Source organism: Crinia signifera, chromosome 1 (assembly GCF_055691185.1).
Source record: "Crinia signifera chromosome 1, ASM5569118v1, whole genome shotgun sequence".
NCBI lineage: Eukaryota > Metazoa > Chordata > Amphibia > Anura > Myobatrachidae > Crinia > Crinia signifera.
This window is the reverse complement of record NC_139217.1, coordinates 453,382,547-453,396,973: the sequence shown is the minus strand read 5'-3', so window position 1 is coordinate 453,396,973 and position 14,427 is coordinate 453,382,547. Positions and strand designations below refer to the sequence as shown.

Below are 14,427 nucleotides of genomic sequence, written 5' to 3'. Positions count from 1 at the left end.
CGGATATCCTGGTATAACAGAAAAGATTGTGCACATCAGGGGAAGAAGGTAACGTCATATGCAAGGCCCACATGAGGCAGATGTGTTTGCAGGCTGGGCTAAAAGGCTTTATTCAGACTTGATCATAGGGCACCTTTGTTCTCAAAATCATGTTGCAATTCAGGTGGGGCAGATGTAACATGTGCGGGTACACACTAGGACAGGGGTGGCCAAACCTGTCCTTAAGATCTACCAACAGGTCATGTGTCTCAGGCAACCTGTGGGTCTATAGTAGGACTGAATGCAGCAGGTTTGAAAATGTGACAAAATGACTATAGCTGTGCACCAGCTAGGTGATCTGGAAAACATGGACCGTTGGTAGATCACGAGGAACGGGTTGGCCACCCCTGCACTAGTAGATATATCTGCAGATATAGCTGCAGACAAATCGGGCAGCATATTCTCCATACCGCCCACTAAACTGTCAATACCGGTGGCTCCTGACGCTGCTGTTAAGGGCGGTCGGTGGATCACCCGTACACACCACATAATGTGCCGATATACAGATGGAGCCAGCCTTGTTATCGCAGCTGGCATGCCAGACGCTCCAATCTAGTGCACGCGAGCGCCTTGGCCGCACCACGGAGATTGGCGTGCCGGGGACGGAAATAATAAGGCTGGTTCCATTTGTATTGGGGCATCGACTGTGTTGCACAGCCAACGTGATATATCTGTGAATGACTCCGTTCACAGATATATTGTACACAATGGCCGGTGCTGCATAGATATAATGGCCATTCAATCGAATGTCCGCTGTATCGGTCAGTGTGAACGCACCTTAAAAATAAAGCAGCCAGTATTTAACCTGGACAGAAACAAAATAACTCCCCTAAATGTAACTCTCTCTGCCCCACCTGCAGTGCTAGGGTGGCCAATCCCGGTATCGGGATCGGCGGGATTCCGGTATTTGGCCACAAAAACGCTGGGATTTTAATCCTGGGATTGGAGTTTCCAATCCTGGGATTTTGGGATTCGCATGGGCAGTCTAACACCGGGCAGCATCTGAGCCCCCACTCTGATGCTGTCTGGCTTCTCCCATCCCAAGCTGTGCGGCTCTAGGCAGTCTGACGCGGTCTGAGGTCACTATGCACAGGCCACACACCCGCTCCACCCACCTGGCTCCAGTCTGCTTGGCTCCCTGCTGCACTGCCTGTACTGCCCGCCTGGGTCCTGTACTGACCGCCTGGTTTCAGCACCGGCATATGGTAATTATTTTTTTTATTATTAGGGAAGCTAATCCCAGAATCCTGGGAGTCCTGGGATTGAGGATTTTTCAAACGTTAATCCCGGGATTGTAAAAATGCCCTGGGATTGGCTTAGTCCAACCAGCCAGATTGGAGAGATAATCTTGTAGTGTGTATGGGCCTATATAGGCCCAATGGTCTTGAGAGATAATTAGAAACTGGTGATGACCTAATGCAATGGTGTCAAACTCATGGCCCTCCAGCTGTAGTGGAACTACACATCCCAGCATGCCCTGCCACAGTTTTAGCAATCCATTATATAAAATCTGTGGCAGGGCATGCTGGTACGTGTAGTTCCACAACAGCTGGAGGGCCATGATTTTGACACCACTGACCTAATGAATCAATCAGCATTAGAACCAATTTAGTCAAATGAGTGATCCTGCTTAAAAAAGCAACAACAAAAAAGTACGAAAATATAGAGGAAAATGAATGCAAATTCATAATAAAATAATTTGTTTGCCATTTATTTTCTATAATAGTAAAAATATTAAACAAACCATTTAGTTAAACATGGCTGCCTTCCCGCGAGAGAGCCCACCTGATGTAAACAGCTTTTTATGTTAAAGTATTATTCACACAAAGGGGTAATTATACTAAAGGTGCATACACACTGTACAATTTTGTTGACCAATTTCGTTGAAAGACATTTCCCGTGAACCCAGTGTCCTGGACAAAAGATGTTGACGAAAGATATTGACGAAAGACGAAAGATCTAGCTACAGTTTATAGGCTCTTTTTGAAATATATCCGAATTGAGCCGCATGCACAGTTGGCGAACAACCTTGATGAACAACTGGCGGGTATGCGCAGATATTTTGACCAATTTAGTTCACAATGGCAGAGATGAAGAAATTGGTCAAAAAAGTTGGTCAAAAAAAATTGTACAGTGTGTATGCACCTTAAAGCTTCTAAATTAAAGGTGATGTTGTCCATAACAACCAATCAGATTCTCTCTATAATTTCTCTATTGAAGCCTAGAAAATGAAAAACAGAAGCTGACTGGTTGTAATGGGCAACATCACCTGTTTTCATTTTAAAGCTGGGTATGCACAAAGATTTATCTGTTCAAACGGTCATATAGAGAATATCGCTCAGTATCTTTGCCCAGTATACGGGTGTTTAAAGTTGTTAGTGACATCACCAGTCGGCCCTGCTGCACAGCCAATCAGGCGATAACATTAGCGACCTAGCTCTATGTAAATGAAGGGGCGGAGTTATATGTCACTCATCGCTCTAGTGTCTACCCAGGATGTGATATATAGACCTGCGGTGGTAGCATTTTACAATGCACATTTTATGCGTTCATTAATATTATGTATTGCAATCTTAATATATATAGGATATTAAATTCAAATAGCAATAAAAGCTGGTAAGTACTGTGTACATAATGGCCCTTTTTTCTGGTTCACTCGCAAAGGCAAATTCCTTCTCAAATGGACAAAACCTTGCTGTACTGCAGGGGGGCAGATGTAAAATGTGCAGAAATAATTAGATTTGGGTGAGTTATTTTGTTTCTGTGCAGGACAAATACTGACTGCTTTATATTTACACTGCAATATAGATCTCACTTTGAAGTAAAACCCCACCCAAATCTAATTCTCTCTGCACATGGTTTTTGTCCCTTTGAGAAGGAATTTGCCTTTTTGAGTGAACCAGAATAAGGGCCAATGTTTTATAACTGTAAGGGGCGGGATGTATTAAAATACATCGCCGCCCCTCGCTGCGCTGCCGCAGCGTTGCTAGCGCATATGTATTAACATGAGGCTAGCATCGCAATGCGATGATGGAGGCCCCCCCACGATACCTGTGATGTGGTGTGCGGGGGTCTCCGTCACATCCCCGGCTCAGCGCGGCTGTGCCCGGTGCCTCCTCCTCCCCCCCTGCAACCGGAAGGGCATCCGGCTGTGAAATATGCTAGGGGGAGGAGGAGTTTGATGGGGAGTGGGGTAGGCGTCTGCGGTGAGGGGCGGCAGTCGGCGATAGAAGCCCATAGGCTTTTGATGGCGATACCCTGCCCTCCGAAGACGCGGCGACCAGGTATTAGTACATTTGAAAATGCTGTAAAATCCCTGAAAACGGGGGTTTTACCGCATTTTCCTCTTAATACATCCCGCCCTAAAAGAGGAGAAAAAAAATATTTATTTTTATTACTATTATTATTGTTGATGTTTGGCAAGGGAACAGGTGGTCAAAGCCGGCGCCTTCTCGTCCAGCACACGAACAATCAGTACTGGAGCCCCCCAAAGGATGCGTCCTCTGCTCTTCTCTCTCTACACGAATGACTGCACCTCAGCTGAGCAGTCAGTGAAAATCATCAAATTCGCAGATGACACCACTATCATCGGCCTAATCAAGGATGGTGACGAGGCCGCATACAGGCATGCAGTGGAGAAGCTGACACAGTGGTGCAGCAGCAACAACCTCAATCTAAACCCCACCAAAACAGTTGAGATGGTGGTCGACTACAGGAAAAACCAAATGCACTAGTCCCGGCCAACGCAATGGTGTCGCGGGTTGAATCCTTCAAATTCCTAGGGACAACCATGTCCAGCGACCTAAGATGGGGATTAAACATAACCACAAACTTCAAAAAGGCCCAACAGCGCCTGTTCTTCCTGAGGCAACTCAGGAAATTCAACATCCCACAGGAGCTGCTGTGCGTATTCTACACCGCCATCGTGGAGTCTGTCTTACGTTCCTCGATCACAATCTGGTATGGCGGCGCAAGCGAGAAAGACAAACAAAAACTGCAGAGCGTAGTGAAGACTTCGGAAAGGATCATAGGGACCGACCTCCTCCCGATAAGGGATCTGTTCTCCTCCAGGGTAAGGAAACGTGCTGAGAAGATCGCGAAGGACAAGCTGCATCCCGGTCACAACCTGTTTGACATCCTACCATCCGGAAGACGGTTCAGGACCATCCCCGTCAAAACATCCAGATCCGCAAGAAGCTTCTTTCCGTTAGCCCTCCATCACCTGAACAATCCAATCAAAGCGAATGCAATCCGAATATCAACAGCCAAACAATGCGACCTGACCACCATAGTCGTAGCTAGAAATGAAATGCTTGTAATGTCTTTATGTAATATATGTAATGCCCCCCCCCCCCACCGTTTCTTCCCTGCTTGATGCTGCACTGTAATCCACAAAAAAATCCTAGTGTGTGCAAGCATACATGGCCAATAAAGTTGATTCGATTCAATTCTTTTTATGCAAAAAAGTGGAAAATCTGTTTTTTTTTCCTCTCATCAGTGGTAATATCCTGCACGTCATCCAATGTCACATGTCATGTCACATGACCTTTTCCTACTACTAAAACTCTATGGAGATCACCAGATACTTTCATCTCCAAATATAGCTCAGTAAGAGTGACTCAGCCACAATCTATTGTATACTTATGTGTCATTGATGGACAGCTACCATCTAGGTCAATCTGGGTACACGCTGGCCAATGTATCGGCTGTTCAGGTTAGTGACTGATATCACATGACATGAGCCCATTGGCGGGTGTGTACCCATTGCCTCAGACAGCGTGATTGGGCCCAGGTAATAGGGGGCGTGACCTAATGCAAGGGGACATGACCACAACTCCTTACTAATAAATACTCCAATTAAATACAATTTTTATGGCTTCAAAAAGCCTGCAGCAGGGCCAAGTACAGTACAATGTAGAAGGCACTGACAGGTAAGAGGGGAGGGAGGGTTTGAGCGGACAGAGCCAATTTGATGCCCTGGGCAAAATTTTGGCTATTGCCCCCTAGCAGTGCCGCTAGTTCCACCTCTGATCTAGTACCCCATCTCCCAGCACAGCACCCATATCCCAGCAGCAGCCAGCAACCCTCACTATCCCCTGGTGTGTCTATAATAGGTGCAAGGTGTGCGTTGCACACGGGCCCCTGGGGGCCCACACTGCACATCCTTCACCCACTTCATTCTACTCACCTCTCTGTCGGTCTGGCAGACAGCGGTAAAGATCAGAAGGTGTCCCAACTTCCTGAAAATCTGCCCTGCATTGTATACTGAATATCTGCCTTGCCTTGTATCTGGAAAACATGCACTGCATTGTATCCTGTGTGCTTGCACTGCTTGCTGTCCTTTATTACTGGTTTCATCCTCCAGCCAGAGGTATCCAGAGTTCCTGAGTTCTCCTGTAGTGCATGTATTAGTGTTTTATATGCTCAGCTGTAATTTACTTAGCAATTTATTATCAAAAGGGTCTGATTGGAGCGCAGTTTTCCAATACAGGTGGATACAGAATGGAGAGGACAGAGTTTGCCTTAATACAATTCTGTAACAAAGAAAAAAGTATGACAGTTTGTGTGGGTGGAAAGTACCCAGCTGAGCTCGGCTAGGTAGCGGAGATTACTGGGTGATAAGATCATTTTTAGCAGAGGGAGCTTTTGACTACATAATAAAAAAATATATCTTGAAAGGTTTTTATGCAACACAATGGTTAATGATACCGCCACAATGGGAGCAAAGGATAGAATATGTATTGGAGAGTAATAAAGTACAGATGTGCCGAGCCTTGAAGAGTGACGTGCTGAAAAACTACCTACCAATCGGATACTGTAAATTTTTCAAACACAGCCTGTAACATGGCAGTTAAAAGCTGATTGGTTAGTAGATTATCTTTCTCTCCACGTTTCCCAAATCACCTAGCTGGTGCACAGGTGTAGTCATTACTGTCACATTTCCCAGGTCACCTAGCTGGTGCACAGGTGTAGTCATTACTAACGGTCACATTTCCCAGGTCACCTAGCTGGTGCACAGGTGTAGTCATTATTAACGGTCACATTTCCCATGTCACCTGGCTGGTGCACAGGTGTAGTCATTACTAACGGTCACATTTCCCAGACCACCTAGCTGGTACACAGGTGTAGTCATTATTAACTGTCACATTTCCCAGACCACCTAGCTGGTACACAGGTGTAGTCATTATTAACTGTCACATTTCCCAGACCACCTAGCTGGTGCACAGTTGTAGTCATTACTAACTGTCACATTTCCCAGACCACCTAGCTGGTGCACAGGTGTAGTCATTACTAACTGTCACATTTCCCAGGTCACCTAGCTGGTGCACAGGTGTAGTCATTATTAACGGTCACATTTCCCATGTCACCTGGCTGGTGCACAGGTGTAGTCATTACTAACGGTCACATTTCCCAGACCACCTAGCTGGTACACAGGTGTAGTCATTATTAACTGTCACATTTCCCAGACCACCTAGCTGGTGCACAGGTGTAGTCATTACTAACTGTCACATTTCCCAGGTCCCCTAGCTGGTGCACAGGTGTAGTCATTACTTAAGGGCCCCATACATCAGCAATTAATTGTGACAATTTTCAGATATGGAGATGATTGCCACAATTAATTTTAGATGTGTGGGCTCCCCCTTTTGGCAATCCCAATCAAAATCGCCAATCGATTGCTTAATCAGGTTTTTAAACATGTTTAATAATCTGGTATTATCTGCAGATCTTTTTTATATGTGTGGGCATTCCCAATTCGTCTTCTTCATCTATTTACATTATGAACAGCAATCGATTGGGCAATTTCCAGATATGAAGATGCAATCTTTAGATGGAAAAATCTGCCGATCACTGAAATAAATCTGTAATGTGTGGGCAAAGTCAGATAGATTGTAAAATCCATTTATCTGGCCAAAAAATCCCTGTATCTGGAAATCCATAAATTGTGATTGCTGATGTATGGGGCCCATAACTGTCACATTTCCCAGGTCACCTAGCTGGTGCACAGGTGTAGTCATTACTAACTGTCACATCTCCCAGGTCACCTAGCTCGTACACAGCTGTAGTCATTACTAACTGTCACATCTCCCAGGTCACCTAGCTGGTGCACAGGTGTAGTCATTACTAACTGTCACATCTCCTAGGTCACCTAGCTGGTGCACAGGTGTAGTCATTACTAACTGTCACATTTTCAAACATGCTGCATTCATTCGTAACCTACACATTCTACAGAATAACAGGTGGTCTGGAAAAACATGGACTGTTTATAGATCTCAAAGACCGGTTTGGCCACCCCTGGCTTAGTACATCTCCTCTAAGGTGAATAAGAGAACCAGATGTTTTCATGCCACAAAGATCACGGAAAAATATGTCTACATTATGCCCTACACAAGAGTTTAAATAGTTTTACTAAAGCTTCTAAAAACATGGCAATGTTGCCCATAGCAACCAATCCAACCCTATCATTTTCTGGGATTTAATATAATTGCTATGGGTAAGTAAGATCTCAATGCTTCCTTGGCTAATTCTATGGTCTCCTCTCCGGGAGAAGTCTTGCAAAACGTCCGTTCTCAGCACATGATTTCCTTTGTGACTCGTATTGCACTAAGGCATCTTTTTCACTTGTACAGATGAGTCTTTGCCTTAATACGCCAGTGTGAGATGCCTGGTGTGAGTGAGCTAACAGGTCCTATGCAACTCTGTTAGCTCCTGTCCCCTTTTGTATTGCTATGCAGATGATACACACAAGCAGACTCTGCTGAGTAAAGTGATATACAGCATGCCTATGTTCTATGTGTGACAGGCGGCTGTATCTGCATACCAAATGCTGTGCTACACGGTTTTCCAGTAAACTCTGTGGTATGCTGCTACAGAAGCAGTCGCATAGAATATAGGCATGCTGCATATTATTTTAAATCAACAAAAGCTGCTTGTGCATCCTTTTTTGTGAATAAGGTGCATTTTAATGGAAATCATCACAGTAAAAGCTACCGATTTATGGCATATATCATCATCAGAAGGGCTGTTTAACATGTCAGGAGACTAGATGTATGTGGACACATCTAGTCTTTAGGTGCCCATACACCGGTGCCATATGGCCTTTTTGCATGAGATTGCGACGCATTTCTGCGAAGGATCTCATGAAAACTGGCACATTGCAGGTGGTTTTGGTCTGATTGCGATGTGAGGCGCTTTCCCGTGTGCCTCACATCTCAATCGCAGATCTCTCTGGCTGCCAAAAAGATTTGCCGCAGCCCGATTTCGGCCATCTCCGGCCAAGAGGAAAGTCAGTCTAGACTAACTTTTATCTCTGCGAATGCGATTTTTTTCCCCTGTGCAGCCGCATGCAAGGGGTCAGAATCAGGCCCTTTCCTATTAAACACTGTAAGATCACATTTCTGCATACAAACTGAATCTGAATGCGGGACACTCCCAATTTTTTCTATAATATTATGGGGGTTATTCTGGTTAATTCGCAAGGCTGCGAATTCGCAGCCATGCAAGTCCCACTAAACCCCGCCCAGCTAATGCCAGGCCGCCCACCCAAATCCCCCCGCGCAGAGTGGGTTCACCCGCACTGGCTGCGGATGGATGTTTAACATAATCATCCATTTGCAGGCTGCAGGGGAACACCCACATCATTCAATGGTCACCAACCATCGAATGATGGCGAACACGCATATCTAAAGTGACTATCAGGTCACTTAGATATGCGTACACCCTTGGGAGGAAGTGGGCGGGCAACTGACATCCGGTGCTGCCCATGAAGAAATCCAGCGGCCTGCCGACGGGACCCCGCCACGTGCCAGCAAACCTGGGTGCGTGCGCCCAGCTAACACCCTGTTCAATGTGGCCGCACGCACCCTACATGCACAAAACATTGTCTGCGAATGCACGGAGGAGTGAACGGGCCTGAAATAAGGGCCTATGTGCTATGATTGATACACAATTCAGCATCAAAGAAAATCCAATTTTTTTTTTTTATTTCATCTCAAACATTTTTCAAAAATATATTTTCTAGATGCATTTGTACATAATTGTAAAAAATAATAATTATCATTTTTAAGTCTATATTACATATAAATTAAAGGAGGACTCTTTCTGTTTCCCGCATAGAATTATAACTGTGCTCTCGGCTTATTACAGGCAATTACTCCGGAAGATTGAAGGACAGAAATTTCGTCAGCATTGAAGCCGTATTCTGACAGCACTTCATGTGTGTGTTCCCCGATAAAAGGATCCCTGCTGGATGAGGGAGCGGCGGGGGTCCTGGACAGGAGGGGAGCTGGCCTTGGGCTCACTTCCCCTTCATCGTTTGAAATAAAAGATCCTCGTTCCTTATTGTGCTGATGGGCTGGGGCGCTGTCAAAGGATAAGACGGGAGTCACGCACGCGTCCTTGCCGTCAAAGATCTGACACCATTCTTCCTGCGTTTTCTCCAGGAATTTCTCCGTAAATATTCTCTTTAATTCGGGCCAATCGGAAAAACTCATCTGATTGGGGAGGTCGGCGGGATCAAGCTGGAGGCCTGTAGATCACAAAAATCATTAAATCCATCTTATTAAAACATATACATGCAGCATACAAAATCTGGTGTTAATAAATACAGCCAACAATTCTAAGCAGCGCAGAACGTACGGTGGGGAAGTGTTGCAAAAGAGCAAAATGGATAATTAGTACATGTCAACTAAATGATGGTAAAAGACCATAAAATGTATAGAAATAAGGTGCTCACTTTCCTATTCTTTTTCACCTGTACAATCCCTTGCGTGGCACTGCGGAGCTAGCCGTGTCTTCCATAACGTGCAAGAGGAGATCCGTTCTGCACAAATCTCCTCTGGCTCCCCAGATTAGCCTAGAGGGAGGTGCCAGTCTCTGACCGCCAGCATCACTTCTGCAATTGCACCCCAGAATGCTGTGCGGCTGGCATTCTGGGGTGCATGCTCCCGGAAGCACAGTATGGGGAAAGGAACATTTTTGAAAGCATTCGTACTTTGCAGCATTTTTTCCACACCTGCTTAAGGGGGGGTATGCAATCCTAGGCAATATTTCCGCCGGTTTATTTGGCCGAATTTGGATACTTCTATTCAATCCCTATGCCGATTTTCATTGGTGAAAACCGCGTAGATCCACATGGTTTTAGTGAATTTGCGGCCGTTTTCAGACCCCCCCCCCAACAAAAAATGGAATATGAGAAAATGGACTAAAAGTGTGAAAACTCCCATGATTGAATACTGATTATTTATGATTTTTCGCCTGGCCAGGAAATTCACCTGGGAGTGAATACCCCCTTAAACCTGTTGCACAGTACTATATACAGATGGAGCTCCTCCCATTGCGCCGTCCTACGCCGTCCGCCAGAATGGGGCTTGGGCTTCCCAGTCCCGCTGTCCGCCAACTATAGCTATGGGGCGAGCACAGAGAGCGGTTCCATCTGTATGTTAACACAGCTGCATTTATCAAAGATTTACTCAACTCAAAATGCTTTGATCCCAACCAAAAATCAGTCCGACTGTCTTTACCCTTTGAGTGGCAACGTTGCTGTGAGATACTCAATATGTTAAAAATGCCAGCATCACTCACAGCGACTGTTCTTTTAGTATAAAAAAATACAAACACCGCCAAGTCAATTCATTGAAGTTTAGTTTAATATTGCACCCAAACAAACGCTGTGAGCGGCGCTGGCATTTTCAGTGAATATTTTGATGACCTCTCACAGCAAAGGGTTAAAGAGCCAGTAAACTGTGATCTTCCATCATCATCCTAAACATCCTTCTGCCCCGTCTGTCTCTCTTGTGCAGAAATTCAGTACAACACTCTGCTGTTATAACACTGGCATTGCACAGCAAAGGGCTTGATCTAAAGCTATGTGTGTTGGTTGGCCAGGTTGGTGCATACTATGCCATGCACACAAGCCCATTGGTCACGGAGGGCACTGTGCCGCACACCATGCACCCATCAATGTGCGGAGCAGGAACTCCCCCCACATCTGTTGCCAACAGCACCCTCTTTCCAGTGATGTCTTCAGAAAGATGCAGCTGGCACTGGAAATAGCTATGACCCACTTTACTGTCCTCTGCACATGCACCATCTTTCCGGAGACATCATTGGAAAATGGCAACTGATCTATGGGTGGGCCCACTGTACAGCATGGGGTTGGGGGCAGAGCGGGTTGCAAATGAGCTTAGCGCAGTGGCTAGCAATGTTGCCTGAAATCATTGAGGTCAAGGATTCCAACCGACTTGTCATTTGTGCAGAGTTTGTATGTTCTCTTCTTATTTGTGTATGTTTCTCTAGGTGCTCTGGTCCTCTCCCACAGCCCAGAGACATACTGGACAGTACTAATAGATGAACTGGTTTCTGGCATGGGGTATGGAACAGACTGTAAGCACCATATACAGATAAGTAGTAATAAGTACCGCAATACTTGTGGCTGCTTGGAGACAATAAAACTTTTCCACAGGATCAGTTCCTAGGGCCTCAACATTATAAATAGAAGTTTAAGAGTTCAGAGAAAAAGCCGCTTTCAGAACCATCAAGGAAAAACTTTAAAGCACGCTTAATGCACCAATTAAGGACAACAACAAGTACTAGATGGTAAGCCTTTCCCTCTCAGTGGGTAAGCAATTACAAAAGTAGAGTAAGATGTGAAGTGTTGCAAAGCGATAAAGATGATTCATCGGAATTAACTACAAGCTTCTGAGTAATTTTATTGATACATAAAGTGGATTTATTTCTGCTAAGAAATAAATATAATTATCTCTATGTTATTGAGCACAGGAGCGCGAGCAGTCACACTAGGCACTGCCGACAGGGAGGTATAATCCTAAAATAAGATGGTAAGAAATCATCCAAATTCCTAGTAAGCGAGTATAAATCTGCAGACAGGGATGGCCGTTCTAATCAGACTTATGGGGCAACTGGCTCTCCAATTTAAGGCTCTGTAGGAGCCCAAAAAATAGGACAAGAAGTGTAATTGACTCTTACTCCTTGAGACATTCTGGACCAGACGAGTCGTGTCAGTAATCCCCAAGGATACGTCATGTTCTGCATCCTGAATTTATTTACTGGCAGGAGACCTATGGGGATGATTGACCTGGAGAGACATCCAGTACCGACCAATCAGCTTCTGTCATTTTTCAAACGCCGCCTGTAACATGACGGATAGGAACTGGATGGCTTGTACTTCATTACTCTCCCAGGTTTGGTGCATCTCGCTCTACATATACAGCATGGTCAAAGTTTTTATTTTTCTTCTCCTGTTGAGCCTCAAGGTCATTATGAAGGTGTATTGGACATTAGGCCTAATCCAAATCCCAAAGGATCTGAGTCACACAGTGCAAAATACCGATGGTCAGTATGGGTCCTACTTTGCTTGGTTCAAAAATTTCACACAGGAAAAGAGAAAATGCCTAAACTAAGTACTGTATTAAGAACACTTAAACTACTGCTTACTACTACTCACCTATGTAACACCAAGGCTGCCATCAAGGGACACGATTTAGGGACTGGAGTCCCGGGCCTAGACCAAACAAAGGGCAGAGCACTTGGCTCACAGCAGCAGCATATTCTGTGGGCTGGGCAGGGCAGCACCCTGGGGTCCTGACATTCGGCTAACATTACCCCGACTTCCGGCTCCCCGGACAAACGCAACACAGTTTTGTTTTTCTGCAATAGACACAGCTTTAGCTGATTCTTTAAAATGGTTGGGCGTGACATTCGTAACCACACTCCATTGTGGACATATTGACGTGATGCATGGGTGCCGCAAAGTGCCCATCCCCATCCAATACTCTCTCTCCTTGGGCCAGATGTATCAAGCTTCGAAAAGTGATAAAGTGGAGAGTGATAAACAGCCAGCCAACCAGCTTCTAACTTCCATGTGACACAATGGGTTTGAAAAATGACCGGCAGGAGCTGATTGGCTGCTTGTTTATCACTCTCCACTTTATCACTTTTTGAAGCTTGATACATCTGGTCCCCTGACACACATATGATTCCTTGGGTCGGTTGGGTTTTGCTTGTCGGGGGATGGAATTTAACCTTAGGAATGTAAGGGCCCGGACTGCTGAGGTCACATGATTGCAGTAGTAATTGTTCTGATTAACAGTGTTCTTAGCTTAGTACTAGAGAGTGCATCTGCATTCTCTTTTTTTTCTGTGTGGCACTACAAGTTTCAGCATGGTAGCTACAAGTCTCAGCATGGTCATATGTTACCAGGCTCACTCCTACACTAAACATTTACTGTATTAAACAGCAGAATTTAGCACAGCCCAATAAGCCATTGGATAGCTAATTACTGCTGGAGATGCACGTCTGTCTATCACACTTTATATGTAAATTGCACAGTAATTACATATAAATGACCATATCCAGCAACCTGAACCCATTCACATGTTCTAATCGCTGTTACCTGACAGCTATATGGTGTCACTGCTGCTATTCCGAGAGACATGGAGCACTTTGTTCTTCCTAAGTGAAATATCTGTCAGAAAGTACCTGTCGCCCACACACACACACAGTGGATGGAGCCGTTTCATTGGCGTTCCCCCTGCTCCGGCCCCTTCCCTGTCATTGTGGAGCAAATGGCTCGGCAAGTGTGACACTCCCATTTTCCATAAGGAACGCGTCTGAATCGGCCCCTTTTGTTTCACGTACAAAACTATTACAATTATTGTATAGAATCATCTTCATCTTATTGTCCAGATTCCGCATTGTAAGCAAACCCAAAAAAAAAAAAAAAGCACACAAATGGGCAAAAACCTGCTGCGCTGCAGGTGGGGCAGATGTAACAGGTGCAGAGAGAGTTAGATTTGGGTGGGGCGTGTCTACAACCCAAATGGCAGTGTAAAAATAAAGCTGTCTCACATCTGTGGACTGCATGCAAAAGCAGTCAGTATTTACCCTGCAGAGAAACAATATAAATGTTTATGTTCCCCTCGCATAGCAATATCACGGTTTGTTCCAGACACAACACTGCAGATGGAGCGCCTCCCAGCCAGCCTGAGGAATCCACAGATCCCCCGAGCTGGCGCAGGGTGGCGGTCAGGCAATCCATTTGATGAGGACGCGTGCCAGCGTCTCACACGCTCGCACGTCCCCATCAGCGATGCGGCGGGGAGCGGATTCCCTGCACGTCTCTGCTTCAGGGAGACAGGCAGGTTAGTGGGGGCTGCGGTGGGCAATGGGGGAGCAGACGGAGGGCTCAGACAGAACGGGTGCGCACGTGTCTCCTGCGTGCGTGCCTCCTTCTGTCGGCAAACGGCGATTCTAACCCCAGGAGCAGCTCAATTGAGAGCTGCTCCATCTGTACTTGCTTTTTTGCGTTACTGAATATGGCCCTGTGTGTATAAGCTGTATGTGATGCACAAATGCATTCCAGATCTCGAC

The 14,427-nt window shown here is 45.5% G+C and overlaps 1 protein-coding gene across 2 annotated transcripts in view; it reads right to left on the bottom strand.

Annotated features, from left to right (window-relative positions):
• Positions 1-8,986: 8,986 nt before the first annotated feature.
• AMACR (alpha-methylacyl-CoA racemase) overlaps positions 8,987-14,427 on the bottom strand; it is a 35,845-nt gene continuing 30,404 nt past the window's right edge. For both annotated transcript variants that reach the window (XM_083154998.1, XM_083155002.1), the window contains exon 6: positions 8,987-9,565. In XM_083154998.1, the coding sequence (XP_083011124.1) occupies positions 9,156-9,565 (410 nt within the window). In that variant the 3' untranslated portion in view covers positions 8,987-9,155. The remainder of the gene's footprint in view (positions 9,566-14,427) is intronic.